Raw genomic sequence first — 12,684 nt, forward strand, 5'->3', positions numbered from 1 at the left:
TCACATGGCGAGGCAGCTGCGACAGCTGTTAACTTTGTTCTAAACTCTGCAAGATGCCAATAACTGGGTAGGGCGCACCATAAGGAAGCAGGCACTGTTTACTTTTACATTATGGGGATTACTCGCTCCTTTGTCACCGTGATCCCTCGGCTGCGATTGCATAATGTCCCTCGTTGTGTTGTAATGCGCACACAGATCAGAAAGGGCAAGTGTCCTGCGATTTCTACAGGGTTGTATTGGTTCAGTCGGGGTCCGCACAGAAGCCCGTGCTAAGCAATTCCTAAAACGTCCTATACTGATATGATATGACAGATCATTTATAACGCGCTTAATACCCATAGGTTTCTAAGCGCAGACCCGGGGATCGAACCTATGTTGCTCCGTGTCGTCTTGCTTCCAAGGCGAGCAGGTTACCCTTAAGCTATCCTCCTGAGACTAAATGTTAATGGGTCTCGTACTGCGCACTGTCGCCACTTGCATGGTCTCTTGGCGCCCTGGCGCATCTGCAAGGATAGGAGGAATTCAGGGGTTTGTTAGTGGGGTTGAGCAGGAGACGAGCAAGAGAGCTTTGACGCGCTGTCGGCAGCTTCAGTTTGGGGAAACCGGTCACTGAGCGTTGCTGCTTTTTCGGTTGGTAGCCATCATGTGGTGTTGAGGTGTCCTCTTGTGTGATTTGTTTTCATGTCAGGGTGCTGCGAGGGCATGTTGTTAGTGGTGCGGTAGAGGCATGGTTGTGTTTAGTTCCAACTTTGAGGGTGCGTACGAGACAGAAACTATTGTGATGCATTTTTCCAACAGAATACTTCACAACCGCCATACAGTTCTGCAACGCCCCTGTACAATTTACTCCTTAAAATTAGGAAAATACTAACCAAAAAAACACAGGGAGTAACTGATAAGCAGGTGTCTGCCTCTTGCTGCTCCTTCTTGCACATTGTGCACTGTGATGTGAGCCACCATCAACACATGCTCCAGAGAGGAACTCTACTATATAGTGATATCTGAGGTGGACCTACAAGGTTAAGAAAATGTAATTAAGAGGCACAAAAAAGGTGTTACTACAAAAATACCGTTTTTAAAATTAAAATGTCATTTTACCTTCCACGTAGCACCCCTGTAGATGGGGAGAACTAACTTTTTACTATGCGATAAGTCCTTTTACTCCCAACTTCCAGGTTTAGGGAGTAAAGCATGAGCAAGACTTATTCAAAATGCTGTACTGATGAGGGCACCCTCTGCACTCCTCCCAGAATCCCTACCTGCTCTTGTGACCGCCTTCTGACCTTTGCGCTCTTCATCTTCCTCCACTTGCCTCTGGTTCCATTCCTCCCCACCCCCAGACTTGCACAGCTCTGTTGGTATATAATATAATATATAATTGGTTATTTATAACGCGTTTAATGCCCAGAGCTTTCTAAGCGCGGATCCGGGGATCGAACCTGTGTTGCTCTGTGCCGTCTTGCTATCAAGGCCAGCGCATTGCCCCTGAATTATTCTCCCGAGACATGCATATATAAGATATAAGCTACGTTTGCATTATATAAACATGCATTCATTCATACATGCAATGGTCAGTCCATTGCTGTGCTATCACTGACAAGCAGAAGACATGGATGTCACAGGAGAAAGCCGAGTCTAATGGCCGTCCACATGCAGGAGCGAAAGTCTTCACGAGTTGGGGCAAACATAGTTTAGAGACTTCTATTATCATGTTTGTGGCTTTTCTGGTTTTCTGAAATTTCAAGTAGTTGTGGCCTCTTAAAGGAATGTTACACTGTCTCCATGTTACAGTAAAGTATGACTGTGGGTGGATGAAACAGAGGAAGTTGCTGTCTCTTAAAGGAATGTTACACTGTCTCCATGTTACAGTAAAGTATGACTGTGGGTGGATGAAACAGAGGAAGTTGTCGTCTCTTAAAGGAATGTTACACTGTCTCCATGTTACAGTAAAGTATGACTGTGGGTGTTGTCTCTTAAAGGAATGGTACAATGTCTCCATGTTACAGTAAAGTATGACTGTGGGTGTTGTCTCTTAAAGGAATGTTACACTGTCTCCATGTCACAGTAAAGTATGACTGTGGGTGGATGAAACAGAGGAAGTTGTCCTCTCTTAAAGGAATGTTACACTGTCTCCATGTTACAGTTAAGTATGACTGTGGGTGTTGTCTCTTAAAGGAATGTTACAATGTCTCCATGTCACAGTAAAGTATGACTGTGGGTGTTGTCTCTTAAAGGAATGTTACACTGTCTCCATGTCACAGTAAAGTATGACTGTGGGTGGATGAAACAGAGGAAGTTGTCCTCTCTTAAAGGAATGTTACACTGTCTCCATGTTACAGTAAAGTATGACTGTGGGTGTTGTCTCTTAAAGGAATGTTACACTGTCTCCATGTCACAGTAAAGTATGACTGTGGGTGTTGTCTCTTAAAGGAATGTTACACTGTCTCCATGTTACAGTAAAGTATGACTGTGGTGTTGTCTCTTAAAGGAATGTTACACTGTCTCCATGTCACAGTAAAGTATGACTGTGGGTGGATGAAACAGAGGAAGTTGTCCTCTCTTAAAGGAATGTTACACTGTCTCCATGTTACAGTAAAGTATGACTGTGGGTGTTGTCTCTTAAAGGAATGTTACACTGTCTCCATGTCACAGTAAAGTATGACTGTGGGTGGATGAAACAGAGAAAGTTGTCTTCTCTTAAAGGAATGTTACACTGTCTCCATGTCACAGTAAAGTATGACTGTGGGTGGATGAAACAGAGGAAGTTGTCTTCTCTTAAAGGAATGTTACACTGTCTCCATGTCACAGTAAAGTATGACTGTGGGTGTTGTCTCTTAAAGGAATGTTACACTGTCTCCATGTCACAGTAAAGTATGACTGTGGGTGGATGAAACAGAGGAAGTTGTCTTCTCTTAAAGGAATGTTACACTGTCTCCATGTCACAGTAAAGTATGACTGTGGGTGTTGTCTCTTAAAGGAATGTTACACTGTCTCCATGTCACAGTAAAGTATGACTGTGGGTGGATGAAACAGAGGAAGTTGTCCTCTCTTAAAGGAATGTTACACTGTCTCCATGTCACAGTAAAGTATGAATGTGGGTGGATGAAACAGAGGAAGTTGTCTTCTCTTAAAGGAATGTTACACTGTCTCCATGTCACAGTAAAGTATGACTGTGGGTGTTGTCTCTTAAAGGAATGTTACACTGTCTCCATGTCACAGTAAAGTATGACTGTGGGTGGATGAAACAGAGAAAGTTGTCTTCTCTTAAAGGAATGTTACACTGTCTCCATGTCACAGTAAAGTATGACTGTGGGTGTTGTCTCTTAAAGGAATGTTACACTGTCTCCATGTCACAGTAAAGTATGACTGTGGGTGGATGAAACAGAGGAAGTTGTCCTCTCTTAAAGGAATGTTACACTGTCTCCATGTTACAGTAAAGTATGACTGTGGGTGTTGTCACAAAGCAATGTTACACTGTTACAGTAAAGTATGAATGTAGGTGGATGAAACAGAGGCTGAAAATGTGTTTAAATGCATAATAGGATCCATCAATTCCATGCGTGTGCACTTTTACTTCGGCGCTATCAAAAAAAGAAAGACGGGTGTGGCTTTTACGGATTTAGCAGAATAAAATGCCAAGGGAAAGAAAAAACACCCTAACATAAGTTGCTTTAACATAAGGAAAAAGATAAAAGATCAGTTAGCAAGCAGTATTCATGTATGGGGTGATGCATCAGTGAAAAGGGCTTTCAACAAAGTCACTTGGCAAAGAGTAACGCCTCAAGTGGAAAAGTGGAAGACGGGGATCACAACAGGCTACAAAAATGTAGGTAGAGGCCGCCGTCGTTTTTTTTTCTTACCTGACCCATACAGCCTCATGGTGTCTGTGTTCGGCGGCCCACGCCTGGCCAGGTCGGGTGAGATATGCTGGAGCAGGTAGCTAGGGTTGTACACTACATCGCTGTAGTTTGGTGCCTGCTGATGGGCGTACATGCTGGACATTTCTGCCTTCCGGTCACTAAAAGTGGCTATCGCTGACCCTTTAAAGAAAAGAATGCATGCACAGGTTCAAATAACGGTAAAGATGCAAAATGGTGTCTGGTTGAAAGTGCAAAGACCCTATGGAGCTGTTCACAATTCTTAAGCTACCATGCAATGGTAGAAAGGATAGACCGACATAAGATGGAGGCATTTGGATTTGTGTAGAGATTAACCACACGACATGCCCTGCATGATTGAGTAAAAGGGTAGTTATTGAATTAGCGATCACAAAATCCTGTGCTGTGAGTGTGGGGGCCCAAGGGATCGCATACAAGGTATTTATTTTCAATAGAGGTACTTATGAGAGACCGGTTTCTAGCTGAAATCGCGGAGAACAAAATACTTCACCAGGTGTATCTTGCATATTAAATCTCTCACACTTGAATCAGATTGTATCAAAGCAAAGACACCATTGTTTCTTACTAGTCAGGGGCCTTTTGTCCCCTATACCTCTTTGACTAAACGGAGAGCAAGAAAGCTATCGAACCAGGCAATGCGCCAAGCACCATCCATGGTCTAAAAAGGGATCGGAATTTAAAATCCGGAAATGGTTCATGCAAAACAACTCACTTGTGAAACATAATAATGATGCAAAGAAAACTTGGTATTAATAACAATCAATTTCTCTGGTAGCCTTCTACTCCTTCTTTTTTGTATTTGTATTTTATTTGTCTTTTATAGAGCGGGTTAAACCAAAGCGCTGAACATTATAATTAAAACACGGTACAATAAAGTTGAATCGAAAATTGAATGCTTAGGGCAATCATTCAGGGGTGTTGAAGTACGTATGTTTTTAGAGAACCACAGAAAAAAGAATAGACAGTGAGGCAGCGAAGAGAAAGAGGGAGAGCATTTCAATAGAGAGGAGAAAGGAGTTCAAATGATCGAAACGAGGCCGAGCACAGGGGGGGCGAGGAACCAGGAGTCTAAAGTGAGAAGAGGACTGGAGAGAGCGAGAAGGAATATAGAAAGATATAACTACAGTAAGGTAGTTAGGAGCAAGACCATACAGAGATTTTTTTAAAAAAGCAAAGAAAGTTAAATTCGATGTGAGAGTGAAAGGGCAGCCAACCAAGTCTTGCGAGAGAAGAGGATATAGAGTCTCGATAGGGAAGCAGACACAGTAGACGATAGAAGAATTGAAGACTGATCTTGAAGGGGCAAGATGAGATCTTGGAAGGCCAAACAGAGTGGTAGAGCAGTAAAAGAGCCGAGAGAAGATCAGGGAGGAGATTAAGAGTTTGGATGCTTGAAAGCAGAGAAACGGGCGAGCTTTGCGTATATTGTGAAGATGAATGCGACAAGAGTGAGAAGTGAGGGAAATATGATGAGAAAAGGAAAGATTTGAGTCAAAGTGGTGTCACGATTACGAGCTGTGGTTGAGATGAGGAGCTTGGAAGGTGGGAAGGATTTGCCTTTACAGAATGGGAAAAAGTATTTTTAAATCAGTATTGTCATACTTCAAAAAGGGGCAGTCATCCCAAACTGCTAGGTCACTTCCCTTTTGCACAGTATAACAAGCAACTACAGTCACGTTTCAGCCACATTGGGCTTCATCAGTGGGGCCTAGTTTAAAACAGTAGGCAGAGAAAGCTCGGGCCCACATATGGGCGCACACACCCCTAATAGGGCGACTTGGCTTGTGACCATGCCTGTGACCAAAAGAGGTCATATGCCAGCATAGAATCCATATGTACTTGATGTAAAATGACATGAGAGAAAAAAGGCCCTCTTCTGCTCAAATGCACATACCTAAAGACAAATTTGATCTAAAACAAAAATTCCACCATCTTGGGAGAGCACTTAAAATTCAGATTTAAACAGGTCCCCTCACAAATGAACGATATGATATTTGTAAAACACCCCCAGATCAGAGCCTTTTGCAAATAATGAAGCCATTTCATGTAATCTGTCCCCAGTTCGATGAACTCGTGTTCCTTACCAACATGAAAACCTTCAGTATCACTGCGCCAATTTGGGCAGCTCTGCGTATGGGATCTGGTCAACAGATAATCTGTGTACTCACAAGCAGAGGGAGATGCCATGTGAAGGGAGATCATGTCCAGGGATTTCCCTGCTACCTGAAGATCGCAAAATCTCTAATCGCAGCCTCAGAGAGATGGGTGCAAAATCCTCAAAGTAGCACAAAGGCCAACAATAGCGCATGCAATTCCAGCAACATCTGATTTAGAGTATTCGGCAAAACCACAATGGCAATACCCCCACGCAAGGTCAGAAACTACCAATATTCCTTGCCAATAGAATTTACTGTACACATTTACCAGGAAAGGAACAGAAAAGTCTGGGGGGAATCCTGAATTATAGAATGTGCCCAATTGAACTTTTTCTGCAACCAGGATTTTGGAACAGAAATGTCAGGATTGATTTACAAATTTGGTGAAAAATATAAAATGATAAAGAGAAATGATGACAGTTCTGGCATAGGTTTTGTTAACTTTGGAACTACAAACAAATGTTAAGAAATAGAGCTAAACTGAATCATACCTTTTTAGACAAAATCATTGTTTTACAACTGCATAAATTCCCCTGTACCGTACCAAAATACAGAACGTAAAAATTCCGAGGCGGAAAATGCCAAACGAAAAATGCTCCATCTCACTACATATATATGTGGGGGCTGAGTAAGGGTAATAATAAATGTGGGGGAGTATGACAGGGTAGCGGGGGGATTCCCCTGCATATATATGTGACCCAATGCATTTTTTAAAAAAACATTTGTCATTTTCATCCTCAGGATTTTTTGTTTGAGGTGATCACCTAGATCCAGTTCCCACTATGATAAATAATTCTACACAAAATCTGCTCTTGGTCAAGGATGGTAATTAGTTCCACTTTTGAAAACTGAAAGACATCCTTGCCTGGGTAGTAGTAAAACTAATTTTAGGACCAAGATGCCTCTGGTGGACGGACGCTTTATAAATACACGTAACATATGTTTTGTCTGCGAGAGCAGTGGAGTGCGTTGCTGCTCATGTGCGCATCAATTCCCCTTAGACTAAGAGCAACGCTTGGAAAGATTTGAAGAGGTGCAGTGCAGATATCTAACAGCAGGTCAGCTGGCGAGGCAAGCTCCCAGATGTTTCCTGTAAATCAACACAACACGATAAACTGTATCAAATTCGCCAGAGCTTAATCAAGTTGGCTGCGGGTTCCAGAAAAACTAGAATCTTGGGTTTCAATCATCTATAAAGAAAATCTGGACAGGACAATAGCACGCTTCTTTCTGCCGAGCTCCCAGCTGTACGTAAACGATAAGAGCGTGCCCGCGGAAAGCTGCTTAGCAATGGCACTAGGATTATTGAAAGAGATCTCCGCTGGCCGGTGTGGTATGTGATCCTCCCAAAATCTTCCAGTGGCGTCATATTTATATACATTTTATTATCCGATGCTCGACTCCTGTGTTGTTGCTTACCTGACTACCGAAGTTAATGAGCCCAATGACAACGCAAGGCTCTGGGTCCATAGCTCCCAGTTTTGGCCGTGGAGTTCACCACTTGAGGCTCATGTTAGCAGCTGACCCGGCCCACCATTGACCTGCCTTATGCATACAGTGAACAGAGAAGCTTCAAGGCACATGGACCATGCACAGCATTGGACATCTCTAACATCCAGCACAGGCCAACGTTCATACTGCATTTTTAGCACATGGCCATCCAACATGGCTGACTCCTTTCCCACTACTGGCTGAGCGCATAGCCTTGCCCTAGCGGCGTACCAGTAACTTGTTGAAAACATATAGATGGCATCAAAGGAAACCTATTGCAATCATGATATTGCCATCACATATGTTTATTATTGATCAACCAAGAACTCAAAACAAACTCCTGCCACGTGGTGAATTTAAGCCAGAGCGGACATACACATACGCTCAACATGGAGAATCTTACCAAGACAGATAAACACTGGAGTGAACATTCAGAGCTTTTGGGATTAATGGCCTTCTTTAATCATTGGTGGCAAGAAGACTAGATGACTCTTTCAAGGACTCCGCGCGAGTGGTACTGCCTTACCTTGAAGCCCCTTGAGGTGTGTCGGGCTGCCAACTGCTCGGGGTTGTATATACGAGGGCCGAAAGTTGGGGACCACAAATGGCACTTGCCTGCCATCCGTTGGCAGCTTGGAAAGGAGGTAGTCTTCCGTGCATCCGACTTGCTTCTTTACCGAAACGGAATACATTGGCGGGATGGCGACCACTTCCTGCTTTGCGGCGGCAGCTGCTTCCACCTCCTTCTCTCTAAAAGCTGAGGGGGAAAAAACAGAAACTCATGTGTCTGGTAGATCCACAGTGTGTATATGCACCACAAATGCAAAACAGTTGAACAATTAGATGTTTGAAGCGATTGCAGTCACACCATGAACTCATTGTGTGACGTACCATGAACTGGTGAGAACCATGAACGTACAGATTCACAACGAGGGTCTTTGACCTCATTTTATATATATATATATATATATATCTCAATGTGACCTCAATAAGGACGTCAAGCGAAGCTCGAAATGGTAGACAAAAAGACATAGGGATCGAAAGCAACATCTCTACATAACATGTGTTGCGGGAGTGTGGATGTATCCCAGGAGAAGCTAAAAGGCTAGACTGGTGCAATGCCACATGTTCTCTTTGCACAGGTGCAGGTGAATGAAGACCAAGGCACACATGGTTCAACAGTGGTGCTCATATCACCCTGAGTTCTCATTTGGAGCACCCCAGCCTCCCTTTTCCTTTCTGCTTCGCTTTGACCTCATTCGCAACTGGTAGCTGTAGTGTCTGTGTCTTTAAGAAAGACACACGCGGAGGAGTGACGTAACTCTGCCGCGCGTGATTAATAAAAGGGGCATGCGGCGGAAGTGATGTAACTCTGCCGCGCGTGATTAATAAAAGGGGCGTGTCACATGCGCGCCAGAGCGCCTGTGGAGCCCGGATGTTGAACAGTGTCTGGAGTCTGCTCTGTTGGGGTGGGGCGACTCGCGGCCCCATGCTGGCATACAGCAGTAGCCAACCCATATCAAGGGGCAATCACAGCTTTCATTGGAAATGAGTTTTATGCAGGGTCTGTTTTGCATATGATGGGATGATGCTGACACTCTAGGCTTCTATGCTAACCTGTGCATGTAATCGCGGACTCTTGCCCGCGCTGCGGCATTATTTACCTGCTGTGCTGATCAAACCCTCTCTGCAGGAGCCAATTGATAATGAGGTCATGGAACAACCTAGGCGAAAGCTCGCTTTATTACTGCCACACAGCTTCCAAGAAACACAAGGTGGCACCCCTTTCGCTTATTGTTACTGTTCACATAACTACACCTGCTACAACAAAAGGTCTGGATTAGCATTCTCAAGTTTTCGCTCTCGCCCGGTATCTGGGAAAGAAGATATGCTTCATGCCAAATAATTGCAAGTATCACGCGGGAGCCGGGCTTCGTGCAACTATCTTTATTGAGTGCACAACAGGAACTGCCCCAACATCCCCCAGCCCCCTCCCTAGCCCAACGTCACTTCCCCTTGTCAGGGGGAATAAGACCGCAACGGCGGTCTGCCCACACAACGATGTGGGCGGGCTGCAGAGCCCTCATGAACAACCTGACAGCTGGTTTCAATTTAATTGGGGCTGGTATAGTGCTGGAGTTTCTGAGCACCTTGGACTCCACAATGGGCCAATGGCAGATTAGCGAGCCTGGCTGTACGGTTGGGACCGACACGGTGCAGAAATGCCGGTCCAACACTGTGTGGCCTTTCATCTGAAGCATGGCTCTTTGCAGTGACCCGGGTTCCTTATTACCTTTGCAGTATGCTTGGCATGTTGGCTGAGTGACATACAAAGCAGCCTGTGAGAATGTTGATGTATGAGTGGGGGTTCTGAATGTGTCCGTTTCTGAGATGTAGACCCCTAGAAAGGATGCCCATGCATGTTGCCCTAAGCTCGAATGTACCTGACTCGATGTACGTAATAAAATGCGCAAGAACATAATTAAAGAAGTTACTAGTACATCCCAAGATGTCAGAGTTATCATTAGAGAACCCAAGCTTTACACTCTTCCAGCTCCACAAAATGCTCAGATTAGGAAACAACAGAGGTGCCCTTCCGGGGGACGGTCATGGTAACCGTAATGGGTTATTTATATCGCGCTTAATACCGAGCCGTTTCTAAGCATGGACCCGGGGATCGAACCTGTGTGGCTCCGCGTCGTCTTGCTTCCAAGTGTTAAATATCAAAGATTACTAAAGTGCACAGGCAGAGGTGCCCTTCCGGGGGACGGCCATGGTAACGGTAATGGGTTATTTATATCGCGCTTAATACCGAGCCGTTTCTAGGCATGGACCCGGGGATCGAACCTGTGTGGCTCCGCGTCGTCTTGCTTCCAAGTGTTAAAGATCAAAGATTACTAAAGTGCACAGGCCTGTATTCCATGTACCCATAACAAAGGACTTTCTAGGAAGTGCGAGGTGCATATTAAATTGTGGCTTTCATTTACTTGTCCCCTCCTCCACCAATCTCAAAGGCATACGTCATAAAGCAGGTAATGGACATCAGTTAAAGGGCCTGGATTTGCTTCTTGTGACAAGCCTGCGTTGTATCGCTTGAGTGTGATGTGGCAAGCCAGAGGACCGCCCCTGGCCCCGGCATTGCTAAGCAGGCGGCAGCCAGCCCACGTGGCTACCCTGCACCTCACCCCAAGAGACAAGCTCTGCAAGACCTATCAGGTCGGACGTGGTGAACACATCTGGCAAAATCAATGCTGTGAGACAATCTGGGCTGCAAATACAGGGCAAGGGCCTGGGTGCACATCAGCATCAACTTGGTCCCTCTTCGGGCCAAAAAACGCAGATTGGCCACCGGCTAAAAGATTCAGCAATTCTAGCAGCGGGCTAACGAGCTTCCAGCATGTCTGCCAAAGCGATCCACCTGAAATTGGCCAGTCGTTTAAAGGGTCGGCGGAACCAGGATTTGCCTTTTCAACAGCGACGTTACCACCGCTGGTTTTAGCCCAGCAGGCCCTTGCTCAATATTCCGTTATGCAGTGACTATTTCCTATAGATTGCATACACAGTAAACACGTTGCATCGTAAAACTTTGGCAAAGCATGGATCTGACGGTGAACGAGGTTCCCAGGCCCTGGAAGCCGCCTCTGTGGGGAACTTGTAAAACCTTCGCCCGTCAACAGAATTTTAGGGGAGTAACATTTGTTCCCGACTCCCAATCCGAAAATGATCGATTTTTGTTTAAAATAAAATCCATCAATACAATCAACGCCCTCGTCTGAGGAAGTAGTGACGTATCTGGTGTCGGAATTTTCTCCACATGCTCCATATCTTCTAAGCGTATTTGGCCGAACAAACTTTATCTGCACAAAAAGATCTTATGCTTTAAGAATATCACGGTATCCAACTTCAATGTCTATATTTTGTAGATTGCTTGTTCCATTTAGAATTATTAAATTGCTGATTAACCCATTGAAACTTTGGAATCTATGTTGAAGGCAACGCAATTGCAGAAGAATTTAATTGCTGACAATTGTCCTCTGCCCCAACCTTCCAATGTTCTTCTGCCATAGTTGTTTTCATTAGAACATCTTGCCTTAAATGGGTTGAATATTTTAACACCATTAAATTCCTTCAGCTGTGGTCCATACCAGTCACTCTATGCCCTCTCCATGATTATAGGCCCATGTCTGCGGCCGAGTCATGCATCTTAAGCAGAGACCGTTTAACAGCCAGGAAAATCATGGCCATTGCTAAAGGAAAAGATGGGTGTAGGCGGCAAATGAAGCCACTTCCTCAAATAACCATTTAGTGGTCAGGAGCAGAGAGGTTTGAGATTTAACATGGCTTAAATTGTGAATTGACACCAACATCATACGCCCACCTTTGCCGCCCACCCACACTGGCTAAGGAATTTAGAGGAAGCAATGTTCACAAAGTAGGAGGACAATCCTGCCATTGTTCCCCCAATAGCTAATCATGGATAATCTGCACGATTGGGAACCGCGCGTACAGCTACAACTTGAGGAGACGCGGACCATGCAGAAATGTGAACTGGATTGCAGTACAGTGCTTCCTGTTTTAAGGCGGAGACATTGCGAGCTTGGTATAATATAGGATTTCAGTTTCATTGAGGAGGCCAAGTGATTCATGTCACATGAGCAAGGCAAGTTTCATTCTGTGACCATAGTTCCTTATATCCTGCCAGGAATCCTTCAGGATTTGGAAGCTCAGTTGTTCCTGCCATTTTTACATGTATTTCGGGCCCTGAGCTTCAGTGTCCTTGTCAAGCAATATACATAAAACTAAGACATTATTTTTCCCTACTCTGCGGTCTAATCCATGCTCTAAGCTAGCACAATCCCCCTTCTTCATGTCCCTGTCAATGGTCCAATCGAAACCCTGTACTTCGAGTAAACACTCAGCTTCGGGCAAAAGAAATCTCAAATTGCTCGGACATAAGATAGGATCAGTCAGAGCATAGCTGATCTAAGTGTTACATGCATGGTATATCCAGAGAACATTCTGGGCTACCCACTACCATCAAATGAGGCCTAGCTAAGGATGGAATGCCAATCGTTTTGGTTATCAGGTCCCATCCAGGTGTGCTGCGTAAGACATGTGGTGTGCTCGGAGGTGGGTCG

The 12,684-nt window shown here is 44.7% G+C and overlaps 1 protein-coding gene across 3 annotated transcripts in view; it reads right to left on the reverse strand.

Annotated features, from left to right (window-relative positions):
- The window catches only part of TC2N (tandem C2 domains, nuclear), a 305,672-nt gene that overhangs the window by 205,201 nt on the left and 87,787 nt on the right, over window positions 1-12,684 (reverse strand). For all 3 annotated transcript variants that reach the window (XM_069637839.1, XM_069637837.1, XM_069637838.1), the window contains 2 exons: window positions 8,073-8,303; window positions 3,861-4,040 (listed from right to left, as the gene is read on the reverse strand). In XM_069637839.1, the coding sequence (XP_069493940.1) occupies window positions 3,861-4,040; window positions 8,073-8,238 (346 nt within the window). In that variant the 5' untranslated portion in view covers window positions 8,239-8,303. The remainder of the gene's footprint in view (window positions 1-3,860; window positions 4,041-8,072; window positions 8,304-12,684) is intronic.

Source organism: Ambystoma mexicanum, chromosome 14 (genome assembly GCF_040938575.1).
Source record: "Ambystoma mexicanum isolate Mex_15411 chromosome 14, UKY_AmexF1_1, whole genome shotgun sequence".
NCBI classification, from domain to species: Eukaryota; Metazoa; Chordata; class Amphibia; order Caudata; family Ambystomatidae; genus Ambystoma; species Ambystoma mexicanum.